This window comes from Sapajus apella, unplaced genomic scaffold, assembly GCF_009761245.1.
Source record: "Sapajus apella isolate SASKATOON/1434 unplaced genomic scaffold, GSC_monkey_1.0 scaffold2, whole genome shotgun sequence".
Lineage (NCBI taxonomy): Eukaryota > Metazoa > Chordata > Mammalia > Primates > Cebidae > Sapajus > Sapajus apella.
This window is the reverse complement of record NW_022436942.1, coordinates 59030080-59049902: the sequence shown is the minus strand read 5'-3', so window position 1 is coordinate 59049902 and position 19823 is coordinate 59030080. Positions and strand designations below refer to the sequence as shown.

The 19823-nt window shown below is 36.0% G+C and overlaps 2 protein-coding genes across 4 annotated transcripts in view; one reads left to right on the top strand and one right to left on the bottom strand.

The window, feature by feature from the left end:
• GAS2L3 (growth arrest specific 2 like 3) overlaps positions 1 to 19823 on the bottom strand; it is a 51997-nt gene that overhangs the window by 9560 nt on the left and 22614 nt on the right. For all 3 annotated transcript variants that reach the window (XM_032298923.1, XM_032298931.1, XM_032298938.1), the window contains exons 3-5: positions 14455 to 14623; positions 13344 to 13459; positions 2810 to 2951 (exon numbers count right to left, since the gene is read on the bottom strand). In XM_032298923.1, the coding sequence (XP_032154814.1) occupies positions 2810 to 2951; positions 13344 to 13459; positions 14455 to 14623 (427 nt within the window). The remainder of the gene's footprint in view (positions 1 to 2809; positions 2952 to 13343; positions 13460 to 14454; positions 14624 to 19823) is intronic.
• Positions 16790 to 17361, top strand: LOC116565403 (60S ribosomal protein L36a-like). Its single transcript, XM_032298953.1, has one exon. It carries the CDS (start codon positions 17044 to 17046, stop codon positions 17359 to 17361), a length of 318 nt encoding a protein of 105 aa, XP_032154844.1. The 5' UTR covers positions 16790 to 17043.

Here is a 19823-nt window from a genome sequence, read left to right as displayed (position 1 = left end):
TGGACTAAAAAAATATGGCATATCTATACAATGGAATATTAGTCTACCATAAAAAGGAATAAAATACTGTTACATGATGCTACAACATGAATGAACCACGGTGCTAAGTACAAGAAACAGACAAAAAAGGCCACATATTGTATGATTCTATTTATATGAAACATCCAGAATATGCAAATCCATAAAGACAGAGAATAGTGCTTACCTTGGCATGAGGGAAGAGAATATTTGGGACTAATTGCTAATAGGTATAGATTTTCTAGAAATGTTCTGAAATTAGATAGTAGTAATGAATGTACAACATAGTGAATATACAAAAAACCACTGAAATGTACACGTTATGAATTTTACATTCTGTATATCATATCTCAATTTTTATGCTACTACAAAAGGAACCTAATACACTTAAAAATGGTTAAGATAGTAACATTTTTTTGACGGGTTTCACTCTTTCACCCAGGCTGGAATGCGGTGGAGCTATCTTGGCTCACTGCAACCTCCGCCTCTCAGGTTCAAGCAATTCTCCTGCCCCAGCCTCCTGAATAGCTGGGACTACAGGCGTGCGCCACCACACTCAGCTAATTTTTGTAGCGATGGGGTTTTGCCATGTTGGCCAGGATGGTCTTGAACTCCTGACCTCAGGTGATCTGCCCATTGTCAGATCAGTGGCAGCATTGGATTCTCATAGGAGCTCGAACCTCATGAGATTCCATTACAGGCATGAACCACTATGCCCGGCCTAAGATAGCAAATTTTATGTGCATTTTAATACAATTTTTAAAATAAAAATACATTTAAAAGGAAATACAATACAAAGGTAAACAGAGATCCTTAAAAAAGATTTTTTCAAGCCTGATCATAGAACACATACTAAATGCAATGATATAGTAACTGTGGATCATCTACCTTTCTGTTCCAGTCCTTAAAGTTAGAAGCTCTAGGAAACTTCTGAATCCTAATCTAATTATATGCAACATGTGCATGAGTTGCATGTGCACTGATTCCATCAATAGAAATGGTAATTGTTCTTTGATTTATGAATAGTATTTATTACATACCCCAAGCACAAAGTATATGCTTTCAAAGCAATAAAAAGCCTACATTTGAGTTTAAAATTCATACCAAAAGAGAAATTTATCCTAAAATTTTTATTAAACTTGTTTTCGTAAAAACTTTCTAAGTACCTTAAAATAGTATATTTGTTTCATAAAATAGCTTTGAGTTGCTAGCACAGCGTAAAAAATTAAGAGGTTTATCTCTGAGACCTTTGGAGAGTAAAACATTAGCTCTTCGGTTCAATGCCTAGAAATGAATTACTGGTATTGACATTGCTTTACTTAGTCCTATAATGACCTTCAGGACAGTGAGAAGATGCCTTCCACTGAAAATGAGAAGTATACAACAATCTTATGTCCTTTCAGAAACAATAAACTAGAACTAGAGAATTCAAAGCATTTCCACTTTCTTTTGATCTCTAGAAAGTAGATGTGCCATTACATAAACTACACTGTCAATAATGATCAGCCTACCTGGATCTAAAGCAAGATGCAAACAGAGGGATAAAATAGCATCCCATGCTTGCTCTACACTTGATAGGGGTGCCCAGATGCAGAGCAAATGGGAGGCAGCTTACCCTGTGTGCGGGCAATAAGGGTGTGCACTGTCAGGAGAGAATTGTAAAACAATAATATAACCAACTAAAAGTCAGTTTGCTTTTTACTATTACCACAAACCAGCAATTCTAAACAATGTCAGTGATAAAAAAGAAACCTCTCTATCATCGATGGGCATTTGGGTTGGTTCCAGTTCTTTGCTATTGTAAACAGTGCTGCAATGAACATTTGTGTACACGTGTCCTTATAGTAGAACGATTTATAATCCTTTGGATATATACCCAGTAATGGGATTGCTGGGTCAAATGTTGAACAATGAGAACACATGGACACAGGGAGGGGAGCACTACACACTGGGGTCAGTTGGGGGAAATAGGGGAGGGACGGTGGGGGATGGGGAGACGGGGAGAGATGGCAAGGGGAAAGATGCCAGATGTAGGTGATGGGGACGAAGGCAGCAAATCACACTGCCATGTGTGTACCTATGCAACCATCTTGCATGTTCTTCACATGTACCTCAAAACCTAAAATGCAATAAATAAAATAAATAAATGGAAAAATAAATAAATAAATAAAATAAAAAAAGAAACCTCTACCAGGGCAGACAGCTCCCACAGCCACTGCCCGTGGCACACTGCTGCACTTACCACATTATGAATTCAGTGTGTGGGGGTGGGCTGTGGGTGTGTATGTACACATATATAAATGCTTTCAAATATAGTATAAAACTTAAATATCTACCATTTTAGTCACTGCACAGATACTTCTGTTGACTTAAAGGAAATGAAACTGACTTAAAGGAAATAAAAGCTAAACACCACAATTATACATTATTAGGCCTTCTGTCACTTTCATAATTATCTGGTTAAAGGGAAGTTACTATTAATTTAGACTTGGTAGAGTAATTCTTAATGAAAATATTAATTACAAAAGCATTAGCCTAGGACCCTCCTGTAGCCAACTCATTTAGGAATTTAGAATTTTAAGGCATTATAGATACATAAAATCTTTAACACTAAGTGAAAAGGTTAATATATTTGATTTAGTATCTGATTCTCCAATAGTTTTACATATATTTAAAGTATACATTTAAGATGAGGCATTTGAGTCCTTATTTTGAAAGAAATATTAGAGGTGACAGATATTAAGACATCCTAATAAGCATTAAAAACAAGAATAACAACAATATCACTTACCTAAACCTTCAGATTCAAAAAGGTAAGTTTCATCAATCCCAATGTTCCTACACCAGTGAAGGAAGTTTGCGGTATTGTCTCGAGCAAAGAATGAACCTGATGCAGCATCTTTCTTACAGGGCACTTTTCTCATTGGAAAGTTCTAGGAAAGACAAAATGGTTTCAAAAATGTATCAAGGATATTTTCATTAAATATTCATTTTGTTATTACTAAACAAATGTTTAATCCACCACTTGTAGCTAAAAAGTACACAACTTTAGAGAAAAAAGATACTTTCAAAAACTATTTTATCTTATTTAAAGCAGAGGTCCCCAACCCCTGGGCCACAGACTGGTACCAGTCCATGGCCTGTTAGGAACCAGGCCGCACAGCAGGAGGTGAGCAGTGGATAAGCATGCATTATCACCTGAGCTCTGCCTCCTGTCACATCAGCGGCGGCATTAGATTCTCATAGGAGCTCGAACCCTACTGTGAACTGCACATGCAAGGGATCTAGGTTGCATGCTCCTTATGAGAATCTAATGCCTGATGATCTGAAGTGGAACAGTTTCATCCCAAAACCAGCTCCCAGCCAAATCTGTGGAAAAACTGTCTTCCATGAAACTGGATGATGATCACAGAACACATACTAAATGCAATGATACAGTAATTGTGGATCATCTACCTTTCTGTTCCAGTCCTTAAAGTTAGAAACTCTAGGAAACTTATGAATCCTAATCTAATAATGTGCAATGTGTGTGTGAAGATTGGGGAGTGCTATTTTATATTCCGGAAAATGATTCATAGAAAAACAATTTGGTCAAAATTAGCAGTAGGGTCCCTCACCTCTTTTATAAAATGACACAAGAATCTTAATTAAAATTAAAACTGACAGCCTAATAATTGCAAAGTACATCTCTATGGTATGTCTCTCTATACATAGTTTAATACAAACCTCAAATTATTGCTATGTTAAAAGTTAACAGATGGGCATGATGGCTCACTTGTAATCCCATCACTTTGGGAGGCTGAAGGAGGAGGACTGCTTGAGGCTAGGAGTTCAAGACCAGCCTGGGCAACATAGTGTGACCTCATCTCTACAAAACATTTTTTTAAATATTAGCCATGTGTGGTGACCCGTAGCTAAAGTCCCAGCTGCTCAGGAGGCTGCGGTGAGAGGATCACTTGAGCCTAGGTGTTCCAGGATGCAGTAAACTATGATCATGCCACTATACTCCAGCCTGGGCAACACAGCAAGACTCATTCTCAAAAAATAAAAATAAAAAAGAACCACAGACACCCATTTTTGCTTCCTTCCTTCCATGCAGATTCATAAAGATGGTTCTGAGTTTCTTGAGAAGACTATCAAATAAGGAAGTAGTTGCTCCTTCTTAATTAAAGTTCTTTGAAAACTGATGATCTAAGTTACACAGAATTTAAATTTTTTTTTTTTTTTTTTTTTTTTTTTACTATCTGGTCCAAGAGTAGATAATTCTCGTGAGGCTAAGGGATTTTTTTGTTTTGTTTTGGTTTAAATTTTTACTTGTACAAGCAATTCATGAATATGATTTTTATTAATGCAAGAGGTACAGTAAGATATTAAGCCTTTCTCCCCCAGTTCTTATCCCCTAGTTCCTCTCTTTCCATAGAGTTAACCACTATTACCAGTTCCTTGTACATCCTTCCTGGTACTATTTATTTCCAAAACTAAAATAACCTTCAAAGTTTGTTTCCTGATTAAATACAGAATATACAATCATTGCAAAAAAAAAAAAAATCAAACCAACAGCAAAATACAAAGTAGCAACTGAAATCCTCTCATCCACATTTTGGTGAGACATCTCTGCACAACTATACACATATTTGTATCTACAGAACATCACATAAACAAACTATTCTTCAATTTGATTTGTGTGTGTATATGTTCATATACACTAAATGACAGGTTGTAGACATCATCTGGGGTTCAAAATAGCATATTTTTTTTAAAGTTTCTAATGAATGTGTAATATTCCAATGTGTCTGGTTACCATCATTAATTTTTAACAATTTCTCTATTGATGAACATTTAGGTTCTTCCTAACTTTTGTACTATCATTTTCACAAACTTCTGATTTTTTTCAGAATAAATTCCTACAAGTAGAACTATGTATCAAAAGATGTGCTTTAGCGGGCAGAGCGAGATGGCCCCATACAAATCTACACCATTTGTCTTGCCCACAGGAACACCGAATTTTAACTACTAACTACACACAAAAAGCCCCATCACAAGAATCAAAAATCAGATGAGAAATCTGGTTCTAATTTCATATCACTGAGAAAGACATTGAAGAGGGCAAGAAAGGCAGTCTTGAATTGCCCTCTCCTCCCTCCATCTCCTGGCAGCAACCACATGGCACAGAGAATCTGTGCAACTGGGAAAGGGAGAACATAGTGATTGTAAGGCTACATTGACCTCAATACTGTCCTTCTGCCAGCAGAAGGCAGAACCAGACTTTAGTAGCTGATGCCTGCCCATGGAGAAAGCATTTGGACCAACCCCAGCTACAGGGGACTCACCCATTATAGCAGTCAGAGCTTGAGTTCCCACAAGCCTTGCTACCACAAACTGGAGTGCTCTGGGGCCCTAAGTGAACTTGAGAGGTAGACTAGGCCACAAGAATTGCAAGTCCTAGGCAAGACCTAGTGCTAAGCTGGGCTCCGAGCCAGTGGACCAGAGGGGAATACCATATTACCTACTGAGCCATCAGCCAGGGTAATTAAGGGTGTGCTTATACCGTTTCTCCCCAACTCCTTGGCAGCAGCCATAAGGTGCAGAGAAAGCTGTGTACTTGAGAGACAGAGAGTGCAGCAACTGCAGGACTTTACAGTGAACTCAGTGCTGCCTTGTCACAGTGGTGACCTGGCAGGATTAATCACCTGCTGAGTAAAGAACCCCTGGGCTCTAGTACCAGCATTGATACCCAGGTAATACGCCATGGGTGTTGGGCTCTGAGACATGCTAGCTTCAGGTGGGACTAAAAATATTTCCAATTTTGGTGGCTACGGTAGAAGATTCCTCCTATTTGAGAAAGGCAGGGGGGAAAGTAAAGCGGATTCTGTCTTGTGTCTTAGGGACCATCTCAGTCACAGCGGGGCAAAGCACCAAGCAGGCTCTGAGGGGTCCCCGAGTTGAGGCCTAGGATCTTGGTCAGCATTTCTGGACCTGACCTGGGCTAGAGGGGAGGCCACTGCCCTGAAGGATGAGGATCACGCCTGGCAAATTCATCAGAAGCTGACTAAAGAGCCCTTGGGTTCTATTGGCAGTGGCCTGGCAGAAACCCACATGGGCCAGTGGTGGCAGAAGCCACAGGGAGAGGCTCCTCCGCCCATAAAAAGAGGAAGAAAGAGTGGGAAGGACTTTGGCTTGTGATTTGAGTGCTGGCTTAGCCTCAATAAAACAGAACATCAGGTAAATTTCTAAGGTTTAAGACTTCAAACTCTGGCTTCCAGACAGCATCTCTGGACCCAACTAGGGCCTGGGGGAACATGACTCTGAAGGGAGCGACACAAACCTGGCTAGGTGTGCCACTTGCTGATAAAAGAGCCCCAGGGCTTTGAGTGAACTTAGGTGGCAAGCGACTGGTGGTTACAGCAGGCCCTGGGTCAGACCCAGTGCTGTGCTGGCTTCAGGTGTGAACCAGCACAGTCCCAGCAGTGGTGGCCACAGGGGTACTTGTGTCCCCCCATCCCCAGATCCAGGAGGCCTAGCACAAAGAGAGACACTCCATTTGTTTGGGATAAAGTAAGGAAAACAAAAAAAGAGTCTCTACCTGGTAATCCAGCAAATTCTTCTAGACTTTATTCAAGATCACTAAGGTGGTACCTCTATAAATCTGCAAGAATCACAGCATTATTGGGTTTAGGACCCAAGTCCCTTTGAATATCTGAAAAGCCTTCCCAAAAAACAATGGGCACAACAAGCCCAGACTGCAAAGACTACAATAAATGCCTAACTCTTCAATTCCCAGACACTGATAAACATTTACAAGTATCAAGACCATCCAGGAAAACATGACCTCACCAAATAAATAAGGTACCAGAGACCAATCCTGAAGAAACAAAGATATGTGTCCTTTCAGACAGAGAATTTAAAATTTTAAATCTGTTTTGGAAACTCAAAGAAATTCAAGATAACACAGGGAAACACTATCAGATAAATTTAACAAAGAGACAAATTAATTAAAAGAATCAAGTAGAAATTCTAGAGTTGAGAAATGCAACTGACATACTGAAGAATACATCAGAGTCTCTTAATAGCAGAACTGATGAAGCAGAAGAATTATGGAGCTTCAAGACAGCCTACCTGAAAATACACAGTCAGAGGAGGCAAAAGAAAAGACCAAAAACAATGAAGCACACCTAAAGGATCTAGAAAATGGCCTCAAAAGGGCAAACCTAAGAGTTATTGGCCTTAAGGAGGAGGCAGAGAGAGAGAGAGAGAGAGAGAGTTGGGGATAGAAAGTTTATTCAAAGGGATAATATCACAGAATTTCCCAAACCTAGAGAAAGATATCAATATTCAAATACAAGAAGGTTATAGAACACTAGCAGATTTAACACAAAGATGACTACTTCAAGGTATTTAATAATCAAACTCCCAAAGATCAAAGATTAAAAGAGGATACTAAAAGCAGCAAGAAAAAAGAGACAAATAATATAAAATGGAGCTCCAATATGTCTGGCAGCAGATGTTTCAGTGGAAACCTTACAGGCCAGGAGATGGTGGCATGACATTTACAGTGCTGAAGGAAAAAAAAACTTTTACTCTAGAATAGTATATCCAGTGAAAATATCCTTTAAGCGTGAAGGAGAAATAAAGACTTTCCCAGACAACAAAAGCTAAGGGATTTCATCCATACCAGACCTTCCTACAAGAAATGCTAAAGTGAGTTCTTTAGTCTGAAAGAAAAGGATGTTAATGAGCAATAAGAATACCCTTGTCTCTCTTCAGATCCTATAGATCTTTTGCCTTTTAATGAGCAATAAGAAATCATCTGAAGGTACAAAATTCACAGGTAATAGCACACAGAAAAACACAAAATACTAAAATACTGTAATTATGGCATGTAAAATATTATCTTAAAGTGGAAAGACTAAGCAATGAACCAATCAAAATTAATAACTACAATTTTTCAAGACATAGTATAATAAGATATAAAGAGAAACACTGAAAATTAAAAAGCAAGGAGGTGAGTTAAAGTATAGAGTTTTTATTAGTTTTCTTTATGCTATTAATAGTTCATTTGCTTATGCAATCAGTTTAAAATAATGCGTTATAAGATAGTATTTGCAAGCCTCATGGTAACCTCAAATCAAAAAACACACAACAGATACACAAAAAAGAATTAAAATTAAGAAATTAAAGCATACCACCAGAGAAAATCACCTTCACTAAAAAAAAGACAGGAAGGAAGGAAAGAAGGCGTTGACCAGAAAACAACAAAATGGCAGGAGTAAGTCCTTACTTATCAATAATAACACTGAATGTAAATAGACTAAATTCTCCACTCAAAAGAAACAGACTAACTGAATGTATAAAAAAGCAAGACCCAATTATCTGTTGCCTCCAAGAAACATTCTTCACCTATAAATACACATATAGACTGAAAATAAAGGCATAGAAAAAGGTATTCCATGCCAGTGGGAAACCAAAAAAGAACAGGAGTAGCTATATTTATATTAGAAAAAAATGAATTCTAAGACAAAAACTGTAGGAAGAGGCAAAGGTCATTATATAATGAAAAAGAGGTCAATGCAGCAAGAGGATATAAAAATTCTAAATATATATGCACCCAATGCTAGAGCACACAGATAAATATTACATTATTTTTATAATTATATTATATATTATTTAATATAATTAAATAATACCAAAAGAAAAAACAAATACCAAAATATTTCTTTAAAAAGAGAAAATAAATATCAAATATAATAATATATATAATATATAATATTAATATACATAATATATAATAATATATTTTGGTATGTTTTTTATTATTTGTTTCAAGAAAAGTTGTCAATTTTCTTCTTAATTTCTTCATTGACCCACTGGTCATTCAGGAGCACATTGTTTAATTTCCATGTGTTTATATTGTTTCCAAAATTACTCTTGTTATGGATTTCTAGTTTTATAAAATACATATACGATTTATAAATAAATATTGTTATATTATAATATTATTATAGCTAAAGAGAGAGAAAGACTCTAATACAGTAACAGCTGGAGACTTCAACACACCACTTTCAGCATTGGTCACATCCTCCAGACAGAAAATCAAAAAAGACACATCAGACTTAATCTTCACAACAGAACACATGGACCTAAGAGATATTTATAGAACATTTCATCCAGCAGCTGCTTTATTCTCCATAGCAGATCGATCATTCTCAAGCTGAGATCATATGTTAGGTCACAAAACAAGTCCTAAAACATTAAACTTAAAACCTGAAATAATATAAAGCATCTTCTCTGACCACAATGAAATAAAACTAGAAATCCATAACAAGAGTAATTTTGGAACCAATATAAACACATGGAAATTAAACAATATGCTCCTGAATGACCAGTAGGTCAGTGAAGAAATTATGAAGAAAACTAGCAAGTTTTCTTGAAATAAATAATAATGAAAACACAAATACCAAAATGTATGGGATACAGTGAAAGCAGTATTAAGAGAGAAATTTATAGTTACAAGTGCCTACATCCAAAAAGAAGACAAACTTAAATAACCTAATGATGCATCTTAAAGAACTAAAAAAGCAAGTGCAAATCAACTCAAAGTTAGTACAAGAAAAGAAATAATGAACATCGGAGCAGAAATAAATGAAATTGAAATGACAAAAACAATACCAAAAGATAAACAAAAACTAAAGTTGGTTTTTTAAAAGATAAAATTGACAGATCTTAAGTCAAACCAAAAAAAAAAAAAAGAGAAAAGACCCAAATAAAATCAGAGATAAAAAGGAGACATTACAACTAATACCACAGAAATTTAAAGGATCATTAGTGGCTACTGAGCAACTGTTCAACAACAAAACCAGAACAGATCAATAACAAGTAATAAGCTGAAAGCCATAATTAAAGGCCTCCCAGTAAAGAAAAGCCTGGGACCCGATGGCTTCACTGCTGAATTCTACCAAACATTTAAAGAAGAACTAATAGCAATCCTACTCAAACTATTCTGAAAAATGGAAGAGAAGGGATTACTTCCAAACTCGTTCTATAAGGTCAGTATTACACCAAAACCAGACAAGGACATATCAAAAAATGAAGACAATAGGCCAACATCGCTGATGAATACTGACACAAAAATCCTCAACAAAATACTAATAAACTAAATTCAACAATACATTTAAAAGATTATTCATCATGATCAAGTGGGATTTATCCCAGGGATGCAAAGATGTTTCAACATATGCAAATCAATCAATGTGATACATTGTATCGACAGAATGAAGTATAAAAACCATATATATCATTTCAATTGATGCTGAAAAAGCATTTGATAAATTTTAAATTCTTTTGTGTTAAAAACCCTAAAGAAACTGGGTATAGAAGGAACATAGCTCAGCATAATAAAAACCTTATAATGACGGACCCACAGCTAATACCATACTGAATGGGGGAACACTAAAGCCTTTCCTCTAAGGTCTAGAGCAAAGCAAGGATGCCCACATCCACCACTGTTATTCAACATAGCTCTGGAAGTCCTAGCTAGAGTAATCAGACAAAAAAAAGAAAGAATGGACATCCAAACTAGAAAGGAGGATGTCAAATATTCTTGTTTGCAGATGATATGATCTTATATTTAGAAAAACCTAAAGACCCCCCCACACACACACACACACCAAAAAATAAAACTATTAGAGCTGATCAACAAATTCAGTAAAGTTTCAGGACACAAAAATCTGTAGGATTTCCATGCCAATAATCTGAAAGAGAAATAAAAAAAAAAATCCCATTTACAAAAGTCACAAATAAAATTAAATACCTAGGAATAACTTACATAAGAAGTGAAATATCTCTACAATAAACAAAACACCGATGAAAAAAGTTGAAAAGGACACCAAAAAAATGGAAAAATGTTCCATGTGCATGGATTGGAAGAATCAATATTGTTAAAATGTCCATACTAGTCAAAGCAATCTACAGACTCGATGCAATCCTTATAAAAATACCAATGACATTCTTCACAGAAATAGAAAAAAAATCCTAAAATTTATATAGGATCATAAAAGATTGAGAATAGCCAAAGCTATCCCGAGAAAAAAGAACAAAACTGGAAGAATCACATTATCTGACTTCCACCAAAACAATATGGCACTGGCATAAAAAGAGACACAGATCAATGGAACAGAAAAGAGAACACAGATATAAATCCGCATACCTACAGTGAACTCATTTGTAACAAAGGTGCTAAGAACATACACTGGAGAAAGAAGTCTCTTCAATAAATTTTGCTGGGAAAACTGGGTATTCACATGCAGAAGAATGAAACTTGACCCCCATCTCTCACCATATATAAAAATGAAATAAAAGGTTAAAGACTTAAATCTAAGACCTCATACTATGCAACTGCTACAAGGAAACATTGGGGAAACTCTCCAGGAGATCAGTCTGGGTAAAAACTTCATGAGTAACATGCCACAAGCAGAAGCAACCAAATAAAAAATACATAGGATCATATCAATTTAAAAACCCTTCTGCACAGTAAAGGAAACAATCAACACATTGAAGAACAACCCACAGAATAGAGAAAATATTTGCAAACAACCCATCTGACAAGGGATTAATAAGAAAAATATATATGGAGGTGAAACAACTCTATAGGAGAAAAATCTAATAATCCTATTTTAAAATGGGCAAAAAATTTAAATAGACATTTCTCAAAAGAAGACACACAAGTGGCAAACAGGTATATGATCAATGAGCAACATCACTGATCATCAGAGAAATGCAAATCAAAACTACATAAGATATCACCTTATCCCAATTAAAATAGTTTTTATCTAAAAGACAGGCAGTAACAAATGCTAGCAAAGATGTGGAGCAAAAGGAACCGTCATAGGCTGCTGGTGGTAATACAAATTACCATAGCCACTATAGAGCACAGTTTGGAGGTTCCTCAATAAACTAAAAATAGAGCTACCATATGACCCAACAACCCACTGTTGTGTATATACCCAGTGGAAATGAAATCAGTATATTAAAGAGATACCTGCACTTCCATGTTGGCTGAAGCACTGTTCTCAATAGCCAAGATTTGGAATCAACCTAAAAGCCCATCAACAGATGACTAGGTAAAGAAAATATGGCATATATGTACAATGGAGTACCACTGGGCTGTAAAAAAAGACTGAGATCCTGTCATTTGCAACAACATGTATGGAACTGGAGGTCATTACGTTAAGTGAAATACATCAGGCACAGAAAGACAAACATCACATGTTCGTACTTATTTGTGGGTGCTAAAAATCAAAATTGAACTCATGGAAATTAAGAGTAGAAGTACAGTTAGCAGAGGCTGGGAAGGGTTGTGGGAGGTGGGGTGAAGTGGAGATGGTTAAGGGTGTAAAAAATTATCCTCAGAAAGAATGAATAAAACAGTATTCTATAGCACAACAGGGTGACTAGAGTCAATAATAATTTAATTGTACATTTTAAAATAACTAAAAGAGTACAATTGGATTGCTTGTAACACAAAGAATAAATGCTTGAGGAAACAGATATCCTATTTTCTGTGATGTGATTTATTACTTATTGCATGCCTGTATCAAAGTATCTCATGTACCCCATATATACACCTACTATGTACTCAAAAATATTTTTGAAAATACTTTATTTTCAGTGATATATATATATGTATGTATGTATGTATGTATGTATTATCCACTGTCCCACACAATGATGATACTCCTTTATATTTCCACCAACTGTGCGTAAATTTCCAGATCCCAAACTCTTGAAAATGCCTATATTTGATGGAAAGAGAGGAAACCTTATCTACTTCAAATAATGACTTCAGGGTTAATGATTGAAAACTGTCTAAAAAAATTATTTATCCAATCAATACTTATAGAATTTACCACCGATGCAATATATGGAGAATATATAAAGAAGAAAATAATAATAATAATAGCAGCTGCTACTTGTATGCCAAGAACTATCACAACCTCTTTTCCCATTTAACCCTCAAAACAATTCTATAAGGAAGTTATGTTAATGTTCTCAAGAACAGTTGGATCGACTATGCATCAAGCACTATGTTAGACACCAACTATACATTCTCTCATTTAATGTGATTGAACTCTTACAAATAAATCCTAAGGGAAATGTTCATCTCATTTTATGAAAGAGAACATTTTTCCAGATCTTGAAAATGGTTAAGTAAATTATTCAACGTCTCCTAGCCAGTTGGCATGGAAGTTTACAATCTTCTAGAGATAAGAAATGTACATAAATTAATATGTACCAAGATATAAAATCAATACTGTCAAACATTTACTTACTCCTGATTCTTCAGAATTGCATGTTTTCACCATGTTTTGAAGAACATCAATCAGTTGACATAACAGTACTCCATTATCAAGTTCTTCCAATAATTTTTCTGCCTTAACTTTAATACCTAAAAAAATATTTCCAGATCAGACTCTAAATACTCTTAGAAGGTACAGTTAAATAGCAAATAATGGCAAGTTAACTTAATGATACTAAAATAAAAATACCTGTAATGCAGAAGTACAGAAAAAGAAAATTCACATCAATTTTATTTCATTTAAGATTAAATAAATTAACTGTATGTTAATATTCCTTGCACAAGAAAAAGAGTATCTATAAATAAGATGGACTTGATTGCAATTTTAAAATTAAAGACAATACCATAACAAATACCCAGGGAATACCAACTGTTTACTTCTAGAATGCCTTCTTTAAAAGCATGAATAAAATTACATAATAAACTCTAAACATTATCCATCAAACTGACAATAGATAACTATAGTGGGTATTTGGTATTTAATTACCTTGGAAGGGCTATTAAGATATTCCTTTTCATGAGAACCTGATTAATCCTACATAAAATTATTTAAAGTAAAATTTTTCTGGGGAGAAAGTTTAAAGCATTCAACATATTCTCTAATAGAGTAAAAAATATGATGTCAGACATTCTCCAACCTGACATTTCTTCCTAGGTTTCATATGCCTCTATCGTTCAATGACTCAGAAACTGTAATCATTTTACCTACAGTTTATGTTTCACTCAAAAGTTCATGGCTTATACAAGACTCAGGTGGGTGGGGGAGACATCAGTAAAAAAAAATTAGACCAATACACTTTTTAAAGATTATTTTAATATTTACAATGAAAATGTCGATTATTCAAAGCTTACAGATCTCTTCAGTTAAATCTCAAATTTCCTACCATTCAAGCCCCAAGATTCAGAATGAATCAGGGTATTTCCCCAGCTGAAATGTAAGCTTCGTAAGAGCAAGGGCATTGAATACTTCATTCACTCGAGTATCCCCAGCATCTATAACCACCACTCCTTGAAAAAGAGTAAGGCTCTCAATGAATACGTATTGAATAAGAGAATTCAATTTTGGGTATTGTTGCAAGCCTTACCTAATAAACCAGATAACCAGATTGACAGATCTTCTTGCATGGGCAACAGAGTGGCTTCATGCCTCACAGCTATCCACTCATCGTACTGACAAACATTAGCCAATCCTGGTCCATGTCTGGGAGTCAGAGGACTCCGTGGACTTAGAGGCAGATCTTCTCCAAACCATACCTAAGAAAAATAAAACAATCAACTAAATGAATATAACTTTTGCTAAAAGTCATCATAATCCACATCAGTATTTAAATGATGAAGCATAAATCATACATAATAGACACATATAAAAAACTGCTGTAGCTCACAGCAAATATATAATTTAGAAGTAAACTATTGACATGTAAGACATGTAAGCATTTTCTTTTCTTTCTTTCCTTCTTTTTTATTTTTTCTTTGAGACAGGGTTTCATTGCTGCCCAGGCTAGAGTGCAGTAATGCGATCATGGCTCACTGCAGCCTCGACTCCCAGGCTCAAGCAATCCTCCCACCTCACCCTCCTGAGAAGCTGAGACACAGGCACATGCCACCACATCCAGCTAATTTTTAAATTTTATTGATTGCAGAGATGTGGCTTCCCTATATTGCCCAGGCTGGTCTTGAATTCCTGGGCTGAAGTGATCCTTCTGCCTCACCTCCCAAAGTTCTGGGATTATAGGCATGAGCCACTGCACTCGTCCAAGACATTTTCAATATTCAATATTGTGGTCAATGTAAGAAAACCCCTAATTAATGAATGAATTCTACTATTGAGCCAAGAGAGTACAATTCAACAAATAATATTTTTCCTTCACTTATTATCTGAGTAAGCTTAACAAGTTATTTGACCAGAGTTTTAGCATCTTAGCTGTAAGATGGGTCCTGCCTTACAAAATATACCTTTGTAGCATCTGGCATTGAGCCCAGCAGATAGCAGAGACTCAATCAACATTTGTTGAATGAATAAATGAAGCATAAATAGCATTTTGAAAACTTCAAATCACAATAACAGTGTTATCTTAAAAACAAAAAATTCTAAGTACTTTAGTTTAAAACAAGTGGGTGGCAAACTATAGTCCATGGGACAAATCTAGTCTCACCTGATTTTGTAAGCCCAGAAGCTAAGAATAGTTTTTAATTTTAAAATGGCTGTTATGAGGCCAGGCACAGTGGCTCATGCCTGTAATTCCAGCACTGTGGGAGGCCAAGGCAAGCGGATCACAAGGTCAGGAGTTCAAGACCACCGTGACCAATATGGTGAAACCCCATCTCTACTAAAAATATAAAAATTAGCCGGGCATGGTGGCACGAGCCTGTAATCCAGCTACTTGGGAGCCTGAGGCAGGAGAATTGCTTGAGCCCGGGAGGTAGAGGTTGCAGTGAGCTGAGATCACACAACGGCTCTCCAGCCTGGGTGACAGAGTGAGACTCTGTCTCTAAAAAAAGAAGAAAAAAAAAAAGGCTGTTAGGTAAGTAACTGCATAATATCTCAATTTTGCCTACTGGCCCACAAAGCATGAAATACTACCTCGCCAATTCACAGTTTAGAATAAAAATGGATATTCTTTATAAATTTTATAATTTTATAGATGTTATAATCAACATCTGCAAAATTTTGAAATACAATTAGAGATTCTTTAACGTAAGATTATTTATAGAAAAGACTGTATCAATTCTTCAAATTATAAAAGTAATCATGTCATTATGAAGTCACCTTTTTTAAAACAGATATAAATATCTCTTGTCCTTCCCCTTCTTGAACACTTAGAAAGGATAATATTATTAGAGCCCAAGTGAAATGCATAGGAGATTCTCAGAGCCGGGTGGCTTGGAATGGAGACTCAGAGCTTGAGTGACGTGAGAGGGTGTCTATGTATGGGGGCAGCCCTGTGCAAGATGTCAGACCCTGAGTAGAATAAGGAAGGCATCCACTGGGGGCAAAGGAGGAACATTCCAATACAGAGTGTCAGAGTCCAAGTGAGCTGAGCCTCTACCCAGGGTGCAGGTGGCAGCAACAATAGGAGAATTTATCAACACATGAGGATTTATCAAATGGGAGCCAATCTTCTCACTGAAGAGAGGTTCAAATATGGAATGAGAGAAGTAAGAATGAATCCTTTGGTGTTGAATTAGAATATCTCTTATCTGAAAACAAAGAAACTCTCAAAGAGTGCCAAAAGGATACATAAGCCAGCATGAAGGGACTTCTGCTGAACTGAGGGCAACTTATGCATTGAGATAAATGATAGAAATGGATTATATCACACTGAATAAAATAGGAAACTGTGAGTTAATACAGACACAAATGAACACACTGAAATTTTAACAAGAATGGGATTTTTACATAGTTTCAAAGTACCTGCACACAAAATACTTACTACAAAGGGGAAAAAAAGTAATTTTACAGTTCAGAAACCTGACAGACAGCATTGTAACCAAATGATGGAGATGAACTCCATCAATAATGAAACAAATCAAAATCGTATGCCACCTGATAGGATGCAGTGAGAAAAATTCCTACTAATCATGAAAAAATATCAAGCAAAACCAAACTGAGGGACATTCTACAAAATAACTGGTCTGGAGGTGCTTTCTGTGCTGAGGGCGCTCACGCAAACATGGTGAACGTTCCTAAAACCCGCCAGACTTTCTGCAAGAAGTGTGGCAAGCACCAACCCCACAAAATGACACAGTACAAGGGCAAGGCTTCTCTGTACGGCCAGGGAAAGCAGTATTATGACAGGAAGCAGAGTGGCTATGGTGCACAAACTAAGCCAATTTTTCGGAAAAAGGCTAAAACTACAAAGAAGGTTGTGCTAAGGCTTGAGTGTGTTGAGTCCAAGTGCAGATCTAAGAGAATGCCGGCCAGTAAAAGATGCAAGCATTTTGAAGTGGGAAGAGATAAGAAGAGAAAAGGCCAAGTGATCCAGTTCTAAGTCTCAGCTTTTCTTTTATGAAGATAATAAAATCTTGAGCTTGTGGTTTTTTTTGAAAAAGTATCAAGGTAATTAAAGACAAGCAAAGACTGACATACTGTTTCGGCCCAACGAAGACTAAATAGACATGAAAACTAAATGCAACACATAATTCTGAACCGGATATTATTGGCAACACTTGAAAGCGGTCTGCGTATTAAATGGTAGTACTGCAGCAGCATTAATATCCTGATTCTGATTATTTCATTGTGGTTGTGTAGGAAGATGTCCTCGTTTTCGAGAGATGCACACTAAAATATTCAGATGTAATAGAGCACTGGATTCGCCACTTCCTCTCAAATGGCTCAGGCAAACAAATTTCTCTGTACTACACTTGTAACGGCTTTAAAAAAAAATTTTTTTAACTTATTTTAAAAAAAAGTTTAGGTAAAAGGAATACCAAGTGAATCTAGTCCTTTCTTGATTTTTAAATATAGATCATTTTTCCCTTAAAATGTATTAAACTTACTGAGCTTCATTTGAGACAAGTCTTACTATACCAGATCAAAAGTCATAGCAGTACCATAGGTAATGCAGACAAACTGGTGGCGGGGATGGCGGGGTGGGGAAACTACTTCCAATCTCCTACAATGAGAAATAAGCAAGTTATATTTTTTAATCCCAAGGCAAACAAAGAAAATGAATAAATACAAGAGGCATGCGGGGGTAGAGAAATCTAATTTAAAAAAAAATCCCTGTCACAGACAAAAAAGAAATGTAAGTTATTTAAGAGACATTTACTTCAGGAATTAGGGTAGGGAATGGGAAATGAATTCCTAAATATATGAGGATCCTAGGAATAGGAAAACGATGTTATTTCTCTGAATTCTCTTAAAATTATTTCCAAGGAAGTACAGTAAAGCTTTACTAATTCTTCTCTTTATAAGCATGTCTTACTTCTATTGCAATCCTAGGACTCAGTTTAATGCTTAGCACATAGTATTCAAACATATTTGTTCAATAATTGAGGAATAGATATTAGCACATGACTCTTTGTACCATCAAAATCAAAAAGTATCTTACAATCAATTGTATTTGACAGACAGTGGAATATATTATTCGTTCATTAACCATCTGGCTGAGCTGAAAAAAGGCAGAGCAGATGTAAATGTTTGTCAAGGAAAGAAGAACATGAATTAAGAGGGTGGTTTTTTAAAATCATGTATGAAAATGGAGAAGCTAACATTTAAAAAAAAGTCATTCTTACTTCTTATCACATTAGAGAGAAGAGTACATGTTGGATTTTCCTATTATTGCAAGCAGACAACTTTAGTAATCACCTGGGCTAGTCAGCAGAAATTAGTATTAAAAGTTAGATATTAACAAAAACTGCATGTATGAAGGTTGTTCTCAAAATGCTGAAAGCTGCCATATTGTCATTAAGAGACATTTAATTCATAGGTAACTCTGCAGATTAACTTAGGTACATGCATTTGCTTACATTTAGTCAAAATTTTATGCCTATGTACAAATGGGCCTTTTCACAGAGAGTGATTTCATAGCCTTTGTTAGATTTTCAAACGGAACTGTGATCCCAGAAAGGTTAAGATTGTTCACTGGCTTTTATACTATATATTTATTAATCAGAATGAAGGACACAGATGAATGACAAGAACTATCTTAAAGTATTAAATTAATAAGACATCAACTGATAACAGCTATTCACTTGATGTCTCCTCTCTGCAAGGCACTTAATAACCAAGGAGCTGTCTAATATAATTGGCAGAGAAAGAGGTAGAAATCCTGGGAAGTCCTCACTTTCAACAGCAAAAACCTCCATGAGACATGTGAAGGGAGGATAGTCCTAGAAAAAAAAAAAATCAATGAAGACAGCTCTTGGAATCTGCATCAGAGAAGATTTTATGAAACCATTAGACAAACTGAAATAATCTGCCATGTTAAGAAAATATGAATGGCCATTAGTGTAGAAATGAGAAAAAACATGGGCAATGTGGCAATGATAAAAAAAAAAAAAAACCTCTATAATGAATCAAGAAAATATAATTGATAAGAAACTAATGACATTCCTGAGACTTGGATAAAAACAGGATGAACACAAGTAATCAGTTCAAAAATGATTTTGAGTAATAACACAGTTCTGGGCATATGCAAGTGGATATGAGGGGACCCGAAGGTAAAGAATAAGACCTTTTGGGAGATAGTCATGGACTACCCAGTCCCAAAAAAAAAAAACAGTATGATGGAACTCTATTAGTAGGATAGGAGATTATAGCTGCAGAGTATAGGAAGGTGTACAACAGGGTCACAGCAGGGCTGTTCTTAACTATTTGATAAATTCTCTTCTCTAGGCTGTCATCCATTGTTACATTGATAAGAGAAAGGAAAGGAGAGAAGAGGAGGAAGAGAAGGAGGAGAAGGAGGAGGAGGAGGAGGAGGAGGAGGAGGAGGAGGAGGAGGAGGAG